At 34.7% G+C, this 17241-nt stretch overlaps 2 protein-coding genes across 3 annotated transcripts; one reads left to right on the forward strand and one right to left on the reverse strand.

The window, feature by feature from the left end:
- The first annotated feature begins 6221 nt into the window (after positions 1-6221).
- LOC120206861 (BTB/POZ and TAZ domain-containing protein 4-like) lies at positions 6222-7652 on the forward strand. The gene is made up of 3 exons (XM_039206436.1): positions 6222-6543; positions 6637-6773; positions 6844-7652. Exons 1-3 carry the CDS (start codon positions 6298-6300, stop codon positions 7622-7624), a joined length of 1164 nt encoding a protein of 387 aa, XP_039062367.1. The 5' UTR covers positions 6222-6297; the 3' UTR covers positions 7625-7652.
- A 2807-nt stretch (positions 7653-10459) lies between these two features.
- LOC120206862 (telomere repeat-binding factor 2-like) lies at positions 10460-15586 on the reverse strand. Of its 2 annotated transcripts, none has more exons than XM_039206438.1 (7): positions 15461-15586; positions 13598-13757; positions 13179-13390; positions 12631-12715; positions 12282-12365; positions 11500-11846; positions 10460-10807 (listed from the first exon to the last, which is right to left on the reverse strand). In XM_039206438.1, coding segments are annotated over exons 2-7 (879 nt in total). In that variant the 5' UTR covers positions 13748-13757; positions 15461-15586; the 3' UTR covers positions 10460-10806. The 2 variants fall into 2 exon arrangements, with proteins under 2 accessions (XP_039062369.1, XP_039062368.1); XM_039206437.1 differs by having other exon boundaries at positions 10461-10823.
- Between the last annotated feature and the right edge of the window lie 1655 nt (positions 15587-17241).

Genomic DNA, 17241 nt, shown 5'->3' on the forward strand with positions numbered 1-17241 from the left:
TATATCATCAACATAAATTTGAATTACTAATAAATCTTTACCTTTATGCTTTAAAAACAATGTTGTGTCAACCTTCTCTTTTAAAAAACCTTTTTCAATTAAAAAATTTGACAATCTTTCATACCAAGCTCTAGGAGCTTGTTTTAAACCATAAAGAGCTTTTGTCAATTTAAGAACATGATTCGGAAATTTTGAATATTCAAAACCTGGAGATTGTTCCACATGCACTTCTTCCTTTATAAAACCATTTAAAAATGCACTTTTTAACATCCATTTGATATAATTTAAATTCATGAAAACATGCAAATGCTAATAACATTATAATTGCTTCCATCCTAGCTACGAGAGCGTATGTTTCATCATAGTCTATGCCCTCTTCTTGAGTATACCCTTGAGCAACAAGTCTAGCCTTGTTTCTCACTATATTACCACTCTCATCAAGCTTATTCCTAAATACCCATCTAGTACCTACAGTAGATTTATTACTAGGCCTTTCAACTAATGTTCATACTTTACTTCTCTCAAATTGATTTAACTCTTCTTGCATAGCCATAATCCAATGTTCATCATTTAATGCTTCTTTAATATTCTTAGGCTCTATGCATGAGATAAATGCAACATAATTACAAATATTTCTAAGAGAAGATCGAGTTGTTACCCCTTTGGATGGATCACCTATAATCTCACCATCCTCGACATAGTTCTACTCTCAAGAGGATCATGAGTTTTCTCGTTTTTCGTTTCTTCCTTTGATGATGGTTCTCCAACGTCATGTCTAACGTCATTTGTATTTATAATACCTACATCATCATTCACACAAAAATCCTTCCTCGGGAGGGGATTATCATCGAAAACAACATGTATAGACTCTTCTACAACTAAAGTTCTTTTATTAAATACTCAATAAGCTTTAGAATTTAAGGAATGACCCAGAAAAATTCCTTCATCACTTTTAGCATCAAATTTGCCAAGGTTTTCTTTACCGTTGTTCAAAACAAAACATTTACATCCAAAAGGATGAAAATAGCTAATGTTAGGCTTTTTATTTTTGAGAATTTCATATAGAGTTTTATTTAAAATTGGCCTAATCATTACTCGATTTACAACATAACAAGCGGTATTTGTGGCTTTTGCCCAAAAATATCTTGGCAAATTATTTTCACAAAGCATGGTTCTAGCCATTTCTTCTAAAGTTCAATTTTTCCTCTCAACAACTCCATTTTGTTGAGAGGTTCTAGGTGCTGAAAAATTATGGCTAATACCATTAGAATTACAAAACTCAATAAATCTAAGATTTTCAAATTCAGTACCATGATCACTCCTAACACTAGTTATAGAGTAACCTTTTTCATTTTGGATTATTTTTGAAAATGTGATGAAATGTTCTAATGCTTCATCTTTAGTACTTAAAAATAGAACTCAAGTACATCTAGAATAGTCATCTACTAAGACAAATGCATATTGTTTTCCACCCAAGCTAGTAGTCCTAGTTGGCCCAAAAAGATCTATATGGATCAATTGTAATACTCTACTAGTTGATACTTCATTAATGGATTTAAAAGAAACTCGCTTTTGTTTTCCTTTAGCACAAGTATCACAGATTTTATCATTATCAAATTTAAGTTTAGGAAACCCTCGAACTAAATCACCTTGAATTAGCCGTTGCAGAACACTCATACTAGCATGTCCTAGTCTCATATGCCATAACCAACTATCATGTTCATCCTTAGCAACTAGGCACAAATTAGTCATATCAATAGAATCTAAATGCACCATGTATATGTTTCCTATTCTATGACCAACAAGCATAATCCGATTAGATGCAATGTCAATGACTTTACAACCATTAATATCAAACATGACATTGAATCCCTTATCACAAAATTGACTAATACTCAATAGATTATGCTTTAATACATTCATATATAAAACATTCTTAATTTGTATGGAAGAGGTATTACTAATAGTACCAATACCTTCAATGTGACCTTTTGAATCATCACCAAAAGTTACTTCTCCTCCATTTTTGGCATTAAGCTCAAAGAACCGGCTTTTGTCTCCGGTCATGTGTCTTGAGCATCCATTATCAAGGTACCATGAATTTGGATTTATTTCTCGTGCCTTGTAGCAATGCTCCTTTTCCTACAAACATAGATTAATTTCTAATTTTTGGTACCCAAATTCTTTTGGGTCCATATTCATTAGTTTCCAAAATCCTAGTCCCCTTAGGTATCTATTTGTGTAGGATATCCTTATCTTTAGTAGTAATGAGCTCTTTAGGAACCCATATACTTCTAATAATTTTTCCATTAGTGGTTATTTGGGGACCTCTATGATTGTAGTTTTTAAAACTTTTTCTAACAAAGTTGGATTTTGAATTTTCTCAATTTTCAAAACGTTTTGTTCCAACTTTATTAAAAGAAGCTTTAAGATCATCAATTTTCTTTTGATGATCATCATTGACCTTTGAAAGTAAATTTTGCAAATCTAAAATTTTCTTTTCAAACTCTTCTAGTTTGATTTGCAAATCTTTGATTTTACTTTCAAGATCGTTGTTGGTTTTGGATATGAGTTTATTTTCATTTTTCAATTTTGAAACATCATTTTTATATTTTAAAAACAATTTCTCATAATCCGAACCCAACCCATTATATTCCTCTAATAGCTCATCATAGGATAAATCATCAAAATCAGATGAGTTAGAGGTTACTTTAAAATCCTCCCCGAAAGCCATCAAGCACAAGTTTGTTACTTTTTGTTCCTCTTCATCGGAACCTTCTTCATTGCTCCATGTAGCCACATGAGCCTTGTGCTTATTCTTTGATTGACTCTTTCTCTTCAATTGTGGGGAATCATATTTGACATGCCTCGGCTTTTTGCATTCATAGCAAATGATCGGGTCCTTCTCTTTTGGTTCATTTTTGAGGCCTTCATTTCATTTGAATTTTCTCCCTCGGTAAGGTCTCATCATTTTTCTGAACCGTTTGGCAAACAATGTCATTTCCTCTTCATCATCATCTTCATCCAAATCACTCTCATCTTGTGTGCATTTGAGAGTAACTCCAATATTTTTCTCCTTCTCCTTCTCCTTCTCCTTTGGTGTCTCTTCAATCTTATCAAGGTTTACTTCATCTTCAAGAATCATTTCATGAGTGAGGAGTGAACCGATTAACTCTTCAAGAGTTAAGGACATTAGGTCCTTAGACTCGATGATTGTCATCTTCTTTGATTGCCACGATTTTGGGAGGGTGTAGACTAACTTCCTTACAAGCTTTTCATTTGAAATGATCTTTCCATATGATTTGAGACCATTGACAATCGTTGAAAATCTATCCGTCATAGCTTTGATATCTTCATTTGGTTTCATCCTGAAATTTTCATAGCTATGCGTTAGAATACTAATTTTAGATTTCTTTACCTCATCGGTACCTTCATGAGTGACTTGAAGTTTGCCCCATATTTCTTTGACGATTGTACAAGATGCAACTCTTCCGTATTCATCTGGTCCAAGAGCACAAAATATTATATGGATGACTTTGGAGTTGAGCTGGAACATTTTTGTCTCTCCTTCACTCCACAATCTTGGATGAGTGAGAGGCTTGATGTATCCTTCTATTACGACATTCCATGCTCCCATATCACTTGCTTGAATGAAGTACATCATCCTATTTTTCCAATAGGCATAGTTAGCTCCATTGAAGAAAGGAGGCTTGTTGACGGGCATCGAATCGAGACCGGAGTCGAAGTTTGAAGCAGAGGCCATTGATGACTTTGATTATCGATGTAACTCTTCCCGAATCGACTCAAGAGGCGATTAAACCTTCAAATGAGTTAGGCTCTGATACCAATTATTGAGTTAATCGATCGATGGAATCGGCCAAGAGGGGGTGAATTGGCAATAAAAATTTTGGTGTAAGCTTTTGCAAAAAATTGAAAATAATTGCACATCGATTTAGAATGATTCGACTTTCTCAACCAAAGTCTACATCCACTACCTTAGCTATCCACACTAAGGATTTTCCACAAATTCACTAATTTGTCTTTCTTTTGAGGACAAAGAGTAACCTTACAAACCCTCAAGAATTATACCCCAAATTCTTGAGAACACTCTTTCCCAAAGAGAACAATACAAATTTACAAACTTACAAAGAAATCATCACAAGGTAGATTGTTTACACAATTCTAGAACAAAGAAAAAAACACTTAAGAATGAATACAATTGAGCACAATAAGTGTTCTTGAAAGCAAAAATGAATATTGAATGAAAAATAGGCTTGAAATGCTCAAACTTGAGGTTTGATGCTTTCTCTTTGATTCTCTCTTGATTCTAGTTGCTTGATGTTTCTTGTTATTGATCAATGGCTTCTAAGCTTGTTTAAATACACCTTGAATCTCTTCTGAACGTTGGGGATAATTAGTGAAGTCAATAGAGCCGTTTAAGTGTGAAAACAATTAATAAATTCAGCTGGGAGCGTCTCATGCATCGATGCATACCCTAGGTGCATCGGTGCATCGGTGCATCGGTGTAAAATTCAAATATTTTGACTGTTGGACCCTTAGTGCATCGGTGCACTAAGAGTGCATCGATGCATTAAGTGCATTCGATGTTTCAAAATAGCTAGAGTGCATCGATGCATGGCTAGTGCATCGATGCATCAAATGCATTCGATGTTTTCATAAAATCCTCAGTGCATCGGTGCATGGTGTGTGCATCGATGCATGAAATGCATTCGATGTTCAATTTAATTCATGGTGCATCGATGCATTGATTGGTGCATCGGTGCATCACACTAAAAATTGATTTAAGGCTTAATTTTTGTTCAAAATATTTTAAATTAATAATAGTAATTGATGGGTCGTGGGTAGTTTGTTGAAATGGGGCCTGCAAAAATAATTATAAATTAATAATAGTAATAATATTATAATATAATATAATATTTTTATAGATCCGGACAAAAAAATGGGTGTCTACAAGTACGAATAGATTTCAAGTTAAAACTTTGACCTATCCGAACCCTTCTCCGTATTCAATTTAAATGAAATAAAAAAAACATTGAAGAGAATGTGTCCCAAATCAACCACAAAACTAATGGCAAAACATTTTTGTCTAAGAGCAACAGAAAAAAATTGGCAGTGCCCAACCACTCGTTCTGCAAAACAACCGTAAAAAAGTAAGGAATTTATCCAAAACCATTAATTAAGTTTTGGATAAATTATAGTTTTAGTATCTAAATTATTGCTTTTATTCTATTTTAACACCAAAAATTTATTTTTTTCAAAAATATACTTAATTTTTAATTTAGGTTTCAATTTGTTATCCGACATTAAAAAAATAATAGAACTACTGGTATTTTTGTTATTTTTTTAATGATACTGTGGTATTATTTTATAGTGACATATCAACATTACTGTTAAATTTTAACAACGAATTATTAAAATGAAACTTAAGAGATGATCATCCAGCTCAGTTGGTAGAGCACAAGGTTCTTAACCTTGGGGTCGTGGGATCGAGTCCCACGGAATGTATTTCATAATTCGGAGATCTTCTACGGAAGCTGCTCTCAATGCCATAACAAGGGTCAGCTAATTTTTTATTAAAATGAAACTTAAATTAAGCGTTAGATATGATTTTGAAACAAAATAATAATTTAAGTACCAAAGGTATAGTTACGCTTAAATTTTCTGTTAACGAAATTAAGCGCGTGACGTGAGTAACCCAAATCATGCATCGTGCTATGCTTAAAGATAAAAGGTTGATTTCATTTTTAATTTTATTCTTTAGAATATTGAACTTCATAATCCCTTGGCGGTTTTTTTTCCTTTTTGTTAGTTTTTCCAGCCTCTGCACCGGAGTTGAAAGCGGTGGCAGTGGCGGTGGAATTTTATTTTATTAGGATGGAACAGAAACTGTCGGTGGTTTTATTTTTTATTATGCTCAAATCGGGGAAGAAAGTGAGAGATCGTGGCCATATACATTCTTTTCTTTATTTTAATTTTTTACATTGAACAAATTACGAGAAGAGATGCAAAGGAACGGATGATTGAAAAGTTCATTTTTCTTCGAAATTCATTAGACAATTTTGTACGAAAACATGTTAATTTCTTATTGATTTTCCACGTTCCAACTCTCAGATACATTCGATTATATTAAAGGTGAGATTTTAATTGAAAACCCTTGTTTTTTAGTGTTTCAACTCCATTGCTTCTGCATTTTCATTATTTTTCAGATTAAAATAAAGAAAACCTTGAGTGTGTTTTGTCATTGAATGCCTCCCAAAAGTGAAGCTGATAGGGAAGATGGAAGAAATTAATAAAAAGCGATCTTCCCGACGTGCCAATAATGTTTTCCCAGCGCCACCTCCATTACCAAATTATCGGCGGAAGGGGGTAGTAATAAGCAACGGATCAGCTGTAAGAGGAAACAGATGTGTGTCAACAGCAGCCAGGGATTTTTGGGATAGGTTCTTTGATAGAGGCTATAAAGCTGATGTTGCCATTAAAACTGATAATGGTGGCATCATCCGTGCACATTCTAATGTTCTTGTAAGACCTCTTGTTCTTTGAAGAATACCCTTTTTTAGTTGGATCTGTAACAAATTATTTACTCAATTCCCTCCACTGGATCTTTGCTTACAGGTCATGGCTTCTCCTGTGTTAAGGGGTATGGTGAAAAAGGAAAAAAGGTTTGGTCAAAAGAGATCAATTTCAATCCATATACGTGGTGTTCCACGTGATGCAGCTCAGATTTTCATTCGATTTTTGTACTCTTCCAGGTAACTACACTGTTGAATTTTCCGGAAAATGGAATGGCAAGTTAAAATTGTTATCGATTTTGCTGTGTAGTTACGAGAAAGAAGAAATGAAGGGATTTGTGCTGCCGTTGTTGGTGCTGTCACACGCATATGTTGTTCCTCAGTTGAAGCGAGTTTGTGAACAGCAACTTGAGCATGGATTGCTAACCATTGAAAATGTAGTCGACGTCTTCCAGCTTTCAATACTGTGCGATGCTCCCCGGCTCTCGCTGATCGCTCACCGTAAGATCCGAATGAACTTGAAGACGGTTTCCGCAACCCAAGGGTGGGAAGCAATGAAGGAAAGTCATCCGACACTCGTAAAAGAACTTGTGGAATCCATGAATGACGGAGAAAATGGAAAGGATATTGTTCACAGGGATCAGAAAACCGGGAAATCAAATGAGCAGCAGATCTACATTCAACTATGCGAAGCAATGGAGGCTCTCGTTCACATTTTCAGAGATGGATGCAGGACAATTGGTCCACATGATAAGGATTTGAAAGATGACCGAACAACCTGCAAATATGGAGCCTGCTGCAAAGGGCTGGAATTGCTTGTTCGGCATTTTGCAAGTTGCAAGCTCAGAGTCCCTGGAGGCTGCGTTCATTGCAAAAGAATGTGGCAGCTACTCGAGTTACATTCCCGTCTCTGCACCGATTCGAATTTGTGTCGAGTCCCTTTATGCAGGAACTTCAAGGAGAAGATGAAGAAACAAAGCAAGAAGGACGAGATCAGGTGGAAAATACTAGTGAAAAGGATATTAAGAACAAAGAGAAATGATGGAGCTGTACCATTCTCTGTCTCCTCAAATTCCATCTCTTCAACATAAACCCAACCTTTTACTCAACCTCTGCCCCTACCATCCACAGCATCCGGTTCACTATATATATATAAAATTAAATTTAAATAAAAAACTTCACCCAAGGCTGACGCCAGTACTAATCCAGCTTGAACAAATAGTTCCATTTTTGTACAGATCTAGCCTTGAGTCATTTGTAAATATTCTTTTTATCCCAACTTTGTAAATACACTGGTCAAGCATGGGACATATTTTTGACCCGATTTATATAAGGTTTTAAAATATTCCTACTTAATAATTATATTAAAATTATATCAATTCAATCTACTTATAATACTAATTACTTAAAAATACTAATGTATAAATATTATAAAGACTTCAAACTTAAAAATATATATATTTACAATGACAACGAGATTTCGTTAATAAAAATAATAGAATGAATAAAAAATACAATGTATCCCAACATAAAGAGGAAAATGGGGACAATAGTCATACAAAAAAACTCGTACAAAAACAAAAATGTTAAACCCAAAAATATGAAGAAGAATGAAATCATCTTTTGAAAATGATCAATATCAGAATAACTCAATAAACTTCATAAAAACTCTTTATCTCTTTCGAACGAGACGTTTTACAAAGTGATAAAGGAGTAGTGAGCGAATCAAATTATCAGACAGGTAGCTTCGCTACACAATTATGGTTATATTGACAAACCTTTTACCAAGGAGGATGATTCTTCTTTAAATTGCTTTAAATATACAAAGCAAAAAAAAAAAATTAAAGGGTCAAAGATGGTGGTGGTTCTTTTTATTTCAATTGAAAAGAAATGGAGAAAACAAATAGTTGTATCTAGGGATGGACTAAAATAGATTAGCCAGGGAGATCGTCTCTGAAAAATTAAATTTCTTTTATACTTTTTATTAGTAATATGTTTTCGTCCTCTAAAATTTTATAATTTCACTCCTAATATAAAATCTTACGTTAATCCATGATTGCATTAGATTTATGAGCATTTTGTACTTCTATTTCAAGATATTGTTGGTTGAAGTCGATGTTATGTTTGATCGATTGTTTTACTTGAAAATGAGTTAACCCGAATCCTCATGAGTTGCTTGAAGTATCTGGCTGATTCTAATGACATGTTCATTAAGGTGTGAAGGCGAACACATGTTCATTCTAAAATCTGAATTTTCTTCAGATTATTCATTTTATTGATTGTGTCCACCATGAAATTTTATCTTAGTCCGTCCTATATGAAAGTTTTATGTGATTAATATATACATATATGTCTATCCTCAAAAATATTTCTAAAACCGTCAAATGGTTGAACTTTAAAGTAGTTTAGTTAACTCTGATCCTCAAGTTCCGACTTTGAGGAAACAATTGGATAATCACGAGATTCTCTTTAAACTAAAACATTCCATTGGTCTTCATAGTGCTAATTTCATTTATCTTATTCAATTAAGGCCCTCATATCAACTGCCTTAAATAAAGGACTTTCTACTGGGGATGTTGCTGCCTTATACAAGTACAAGAACACTCAATTGGATGTCAAAGTCGATACCGATTCTAACGCAGGGTTTTACATCATTGGTCTGAAAATTATTAAGTTTACCAATTCAGCTGAGAATCTCACATTTTTTTGACAGATCTCTGTTGGTAATGCTCAATCCCACATAGTATTGGAAACACTATTGGAAATGGTATCATTGGTCTGAAAATTATTAAGTTGACCGATTTCGGGTGTACGGAATTCGGAGCGACCGTGTTAACCTCGGAAGACGGTCCGCCTACTACAGCGATTACACAGCGAATTCGTTTCTAAGGCAGTGGTTTTTACCACGACACGGTTTACGAATTTATTCATTTTAATTACTGTTTATATTTCCAGTCAGTGCTAACGGTGTAGTTTTGCAGTTCATATATCCAACAATCTCAACAACGCTTACATTCACTGGCATTCTTAAGTCCACCAAGATTAAAAGTTTCTACCAGCTACCTGTTTTGCAGTTGGAGATTCAGTATTTTCGTGACCATGCAACCTTCATTACAGCTATTGGTCCGAACCAGACGCCAGTTGTTGATGCCACTGCAACCGTTGCCACACCCACTATTGCTTTGGGTGAAGAGGGAGGTTACGATCATCCAGAAATATTTTATAACCATTTTCAAATATCAAACATGCTTCTATAATATAAATTTGTGTATTAGTGTTACTAGTCTCATTTTCAAGTCATAATTTAAATACTTACACATGCTGATATGATATCATCATCAAATGAGCAACAAGCACACTAAACATCAAACTCAATTTTCAGTCGCATGGAAATTTAAGCATACACTTACCTTGTTTACCTTTAGGTGCACATTCTATGTTACTACAACATTTTAGATGGACTTTTGTTAGTCTGAATTACCACTATTTTTTTTAATTTAGTGGCAATGATCTAATCATTAGTTCAACTTGATTGTTGTTGCATGAATTAATAGTATCTGCTACCTGCCTCATGGCTCCTGTTGATTTAAGGTAGTACTGTTTTAAGATTATCTAGCTACCATGCTAATGCTGTATACTGGGATATGGCTTCATTCAAGTTTCTGACATTTATTACCATGGCTGAAATAAATGATGTTGCTGCTTTAAGGCAATGTTTTGTTTTTGAACTCTGTGTAACGTAGTCAACACCAATCAGGGAAGAGCACAGTTCATTGTAATGCTGTGTCATTTGCATGGAGCAACTCTCAACTCTTTTTTTACCTACAAACTTCGCAGAGCTAAATGATGTTGTGCAAAGTTAAATGAGAGAGAGTTGTTTTTGTTTAAGTGGCCATTAGCCAACAAAAATACTCAAATTGCTTTAACACACCCACTTACAAAACGGCAGTTCAATCGTAGGCTTGCAGACGAGACAAATCACATCTCAAAGCGTGGCATCATAAATGCCTATCTCTGTTTCTTTTTGCTATATCTGTACTCTTTTACTTGATGATAAAGTTATAGAATCCCTAAAAACTCTAAGCTCATTTACCAAATGTTCATAAAAACGAAGCACTTAATGGATTAATCTCCCATTCTCTTCTTTACAAGCCTAATATATTTACAGTTACAGACAAGATCGTGGTCCATATACCAGGCCAGCATGATGTTGAGTCTGGTGCATGGTTCCAGCAATGAACTAAGACCAAATGGTGAATATCCACTCATACCATCTGCACAAGTTCGCAACTGACATCAAGAAGATAAACAACAAAAGGAACTGAATTAGGGTTAAATTCTGGTAATCATTAAGATATCAAAATATAGAGCTCTATAATTTGAGTTCACAAGAGAAAACCGCATATACATTGAAGTTTTACGTAAAAAAATGGATGTAAAAATGTCTGATCACTCTCATTATTCTCTTGGATGTACATGAAAAATATTGTATTGTCCAAAAGCATGAAAGTAAAGGATGTCAAAATGTCCTGCTGCACCATGTCACTATTTATGGGATATATTATTTGTCAAAATCAATGGGAAGAAGAAAAGCATCCATAAAGAGGAGAAAACTGATGAAAGGAATTGAAAGTTACTGCCAGTTTTCAATGGGATTTTCTTATGAAAGAAGTCCAATGATACTATAGAAAACGAACAACAATTCCTTTCTACATCTTTGTTTCAGAAACTTTTCAACCATATAGAAGAAAGGTTGAAGTAGATCCATAGAAACAAGAAAAATAAAATCGGTTTAATGGATGTGAAGTTGCAATGAAGGTTTGTCGACTGGCAGAGCTGCAGGAGGTAATATCACGACTATCCCTCTTAAACAGCCAACTTGAGCAACCACTTAGAAAACCTGTGTTTTCAAATCTATGAACATAGTTCAATAAGAAAAATTTAGAACGGATTAAAGATGACTTACCAGGTATCTAGCATCCTGGACTTCAATGCTTTCTCAGCTGCTTTAGCAAAAACTTTTGCTGCTTCTGCTTCAGCTTCTGCCACTTCTGCCTCTCTTGCTGCCTTTTCAGCTTCTGCGATTGCAACTTCTGCCTCTGCAACTGCTTGTGCTGCAGCTGCAGCGGCTTCTTCAGCAGTCATATTCCTCATTTTCAACAAATCTGCATCAACTTGGGTTTTATTAAGAATGCCGATGCCTTTCTTCTTTGCTTTTGCAGAATCTTTCTGCCTTCCTTCCAAAAGAAGCAGAGGAGATTTCCTTGCTTCAGAAATAGTTGATTGCGGTGCAATCGTGTACTTGTGCTTTACCTATTGACAAACACATCATAAATATGAATTAGCCCCAACTAATGAACATTAGACTTGATCTTAGAAAACTGTTTCCCCATTTATGGGTAGATATGCCGATACCTTTTGCATGTAGATCAGAAAAACCAACATCAACATTCATCCAATTAATGAGGAAGAAAAGTACCATGTTTTTGGATACTTTTTCCAAATAGGAAGCAACCCTTCCCCTATGTCTTCCTTTAAATCTAATATTACAATTGGACATGCCGTAAAAGTTACCTTAATATTGTTTTTCAGGAACATCAATGGCATAAAAGTTTCATCCAAGCATTTCTGTCAAAATTCTAAGGACCTTTTCGATGAACCTGGAACACTAGTGTTGAATTTATACACGTGACAAAGATGATAATATACTGTTGATACTGGAGAACCAGTAATCAACAGTATGGTTACCTTTATCAATGTCCCGTTTGCTACCAACCCCTTTAATTGAGTTGCCATTAGCTTCTTGAGGTTTGGTGGAGCAGCATATTTCGCCTATAATGTCAAAGATCAAATTACTATAGATGTTTAAGGGAAAAAAATTCAGAATAGTTTCTGAGCTAAGCTTTAGGCTATAAGCCTTGAAAACAGAAACCGAATAAGAAATAAGGAGAAAGTGAAAACAGAACAAGTCAGAAGGAAAATAGTTGACATATAAAATATTAGAAAAATTAAAAGCCACCGTCAGTTTAATTAAATGGGTATTTTTGGTATCTTAAGAGTAATCCGAATTCATGAGCGATCAAAGAAAGAAAAGCACCTCTATGTATACAGCAATTGAAGCACTGTCAGAACCGCCTGGTTCTTTCAAAATGGTGATAGCCTCTAGTAAAATATTGTCTAGCCTACAACATTGAGAGTACATCACTTAAGCAGCAATGAATATGCCTGTACAAAAACAGAATAGCATGCCTCTAACACAAGATTGTTTTGGCCTATAAAAACCAAGAAGTTAGATAATTTTGGTTTTCATCAGTTAAAAAGTAAGTACAAAAGCCCTAATGGGATAAATATGTGTATTTATAGCCAGTTTAAAGTATGTAGGAAATAATATGTTTTGCCCTGTGCGCCTTTTCATGTTGTAAGATGTGAGCAGTCATCACCCAAGTTCAACTAAAGGTAACTTCAATATAATAGAAATATGTGTAATAAATAACCTTGAAATTGATTAAAAAACAACTTAAATTTGGTTTTTTAGGTGCAGTTGCTCTTTGTTCTAAAAGTCATGATCCAATATCCGGGCACTCATGTATCCAGGTTCAACTAAATTAAATCCAATGTTATATAAGAATATATGTAATGAATAACCTTGGAATTGGTTTCTTGGGACCTGTTTCCCTTGGTGTTCCACTAGAAACTGCGAGCGGCTGAGCATCAACGACCTCTTCTCTAGGAAGTACAGTGATTAGAGCCACTGGATTATCATCAAGTTTAGTGGCCAACTGATTTCTTTTAAGAGCAAGCTTGGCCTTTTGCCTCGATCCCCATATGGCCGTTGCATTTATATTTCTCCATTTATCCTGGTCAAATTGAAACTATACACATTAGTTCACCTCAATGCAGGACAGAACATTGGCAATCAAAATAACAGAAAGAAGTGCTTCAATAATTTAGGAGCAATTAGTAAAGGCACTCCTAGGATACAGCAACCTTTGGTTACTAAACCAGAAAAATAAATGTTTATCCAACTGTACTTAGTAAATCCTGCTTGAGGCTCATCTACATACCTTGAGATCCACATTTGAGCGTGAACACAAGACAGAACTAAACTCAGGATCTGAAAGTATATTGCGCCATTTACCAGTACCATGCTTAAGAACTCCTGCCTTGAGAGCAGCTTCTTCTTCCGCTGTCCATTTCTGCTTAGGGGCACCCATTAACAGATTCCTGAAACTCACAATGAAAAAAATATTAAAGAATGGAATTTGAAAAAAAATCAGCCACTTATACCGTCAATCTTATGTGCTATGAGCCTATCCATCAAAGTTTAGACAACTGGAAGAAAAAAAACATTGCAATTGAAGAAAAATAGGTGCCAAAACTGAATTAAACCATTTGAAAAGCAATTACCATATTAACGTAATGACCTGACATTCACTGACTAATTATTCTCCAAATTTTGCCGAACAGGATGATATGAGACTCATATTGTCACACCATAGTGAAATTCCAGTAGAGTAAAATTTAAAACATCACAATAAAAAAAACATACCAAAATAATGAGAAATTAGAAACAAAACAGAAAATAAAATCCTTGATGCAGATAAGTTTAGACATTTGCATTTGATTAGGAATATCCTTGCGGGTGACGGTTCGTTATGGATTGCATGGATTAAAACCTATTTTATCAAAAATTCTGATTTTTGGATCATGGAGGCTGGGATCAATTCAAGCTGGAGCTTTCAAAAACTGCTAAGTATGAGGCCTCAAGCTGCCTCTGTTCTTGCTTCTGGAGCACAATCAATCAAAGACATATGGTACCTAATTCGAAACAAAGAGGACAAGGTCACTTGGCATAAGCTGATCTGGTTTCCTCTTCATATTCCTAAGTATAGTATTATTACTTGGATGGCTTTCCTTGACAGATTACCAACTAAAGATAGGTTGATTCGAATGGGGTTCAACATTGACAGTAAATGTGTGCTTTGTATTGACTCGATGGAAACTAGAGATCACTTGTTTCTCCACTGTACTTTGGCAAATTCGGTATGGAACTCTGTTATGAATCTCAATGGCATTTGCAGAGGATCTTGTTCGTGGGGGTACTCACCTTTCGTGGGCTTGTGCTTCCTGGAAAGGAAAATCATTGCTAACTACTCTCATGAAGCTAGCTTGGACTACTTTTACTTACACTATTTGGGAGGAGAGGAACAAAAGAATTTACCAAGGACGCTCAAGAAATTTTGATGACTTACTCCTTGCTATTAAGATTCTGTTGCTATTCAACTAAGGAGTAGGGAAATTAATAGAAATGACTATGTCATTAGTACACTTTGTAATCAATGGGGTATAGATTATTGATGTTTTGTTTTGATGTTTATAGCTTGTAAGTAGTGGTTTTTTTTGTAAGAACAGGCTGTATTTTTGAAGCAGCTTCCTGCTCTTTTGGATATAAAAATTGATTTATCAAAAAAAAAAAGTTTAACATTTAGACAAAGTTATACAAATCCAAAGGCCTTCTAAAGCATAAAACTTGAACTTTCAACATCTCTTGACTCAAATTATACATAAATTTAGATTAAATCCATCACCACATGCATTCACAGCTTAAGAAGTGTACGTATAACCATTAATCTCTAATTTCCTCTCAAAATAAAATAAAATTAGAACCCGAAAAAGGCTAATTAATGAAAACTTAAAAGTCCAATAGATTGATATCCAACTTTTTTCTCCTCTACAGAGCAATACTAACAATGCTAAAACAACAAGAAATCAGATTACTGCATTTCATCCAAAGCTTAGACTTCGAAGAAACTTAAAAAACATCAATTTATCTAGAAAATTCGAAAAAAAAAACTCTGCATTAAATACTGAATTACGAATTATGAGTGAACTTCTGTTGAGGAAATTGAGGAGCAAAATTGGAGTACCTGATCGGAGAAACGCGCGGAGCATGGTTATTTTTTTGTCGAGAAATTTCTACTACAAAACAAAGAACTGATGGAGAAAAAGTAGAAATGGAGAATACTTTTATTTTATTTTTGTCCACAAGAATAATAAATAAAATGGAAAATTGGAAATGTTGATTTTTCACTACAACAACCTTTCTTTCGGAGGCATTTATATCTTTGGCTTACTATTGGGATGAATGAATGTATGATGAAAACTTCGGTAAAATGTAGGAGTAAAAAATAATTTGCTGCCCCTAATCTTTTCATAAATTAAATTTGGTAATTATAATCGATAAATTAATTTTTTAATATATATTATCTTGTAATTACTCGTTATATCATATTAAATTATAATAGATAAATTAATTTTTTAATATATATTATCTTGTAATTACTCGTTATATCATATTAAATGATTTTAACATTATCATGCCACTTCTCTCATTTAATTTGGGTCCTACTTAATTACCCCAACCAAATTCCACAACTGACAGATTAATCAAAGACCACCAACTCTAACAAATTTCATAACAGTCAATATTTGCAAATACCATAAACAGCTTTCTTAAGCACTAATCTTGACCAATAAAATTTTTATTTGTTGATTAGTCGTTGATCTTTGTTGAACTTCAACTTTAGAAATCACATAAATCATATTTCAAAGGCTTACATTAATCCTATTCTCTACATCGTATTTATACTACATGTAGGCAGTTTATATATCAACGCAGCTATTCCTAACCGAATACAACTGGCTGATATAACAGCCTAACAGAACCTTAACCACTCTATTATATATCAACAACTTGATGCTGCCCATGGACATAGTTGACACGTAAAATACCATTGGCCACCTTATTTTGGAACAAAATATATATTGAATTCAACATGTTTGGAACGCGCATGAAATGACGGATTAGCGCTCATAGCCATTGCACTGGTATTATTTCTCCAAACAACTGTAGGTTCAACCAAGCGAATCCCCATGTCATTCAACAGCACTCATAACCAAACTACTTCTGAAACTGCATCGGTAATCCCTCAATATTCGACCTCCGTTGTTGATCATGACAGCAATTTCTGTTTCCTCAAACACCATGTTACAAGGCTATCACCAAGATAAACACAATATCCTGACGTTGACAGTCTATTGTCAACATTACTAGCCTAATCCCCATTAGCAAAAGCATGTATACTAAGCGGAGTATCAACCGAGGTATAAAATACTAGGCCATGGCTCAACGTACCACTCAAATAGTGCATGATATTTTTTACGGCTGCCCAATGCATACCACAAGGCTGGTGCATGTATTGAGCTACCTTCCCAACACTATATGCAATGTCTGGCCTAGTGTGACTTAAATACAACAACGCACCCACTACACCTCGATCAACCTGGAGATTATCAAGAGGCTGACCAGCATCTTCTACCAATTTTGAGGACATTACCATGGGTGTTGGAGCAGGCTTTGCATTAACCATACCAGTTCGTTCAAGTAGTTCACAGACGTATTTGCATTGATCGAGAACTAACCGTCCATCACTTCTCTTAACCTCAAGCCCTAAGAAAAAAATCAGTTCACCTAAGTATTTTAGCGAAATTTTTTTACTTAGCAAGGTCACTACTTCCTCAATTCCCATTGGATCCCCGGTGATAACAATGTCATCGACGTATACCAAAAGTCCAAAACAAAAATCGACTTCGCATCACTAACCCGAGTAAACAACGATACATACGTTTGAAATCCTTTAAACCCAAT

Source organism: Hibiscus syriacus, unplaced genomic scaffold, assembly GCF_006381635.1.
Source record: "Hibiscus syriacus cultivar Baekdansim isolate YM2019G1 unplaced genomic scaffold, ASM638163v2 tig00014064_pilon, whole genome shotgun sequence".
NCBI classification, from domain to species: Eukaryota; Viridiplantae; Streptophyta; class Magnoliopsida; order Malvales; family Malvaceae; genus Hibiscus; species Hibiscus syriacus.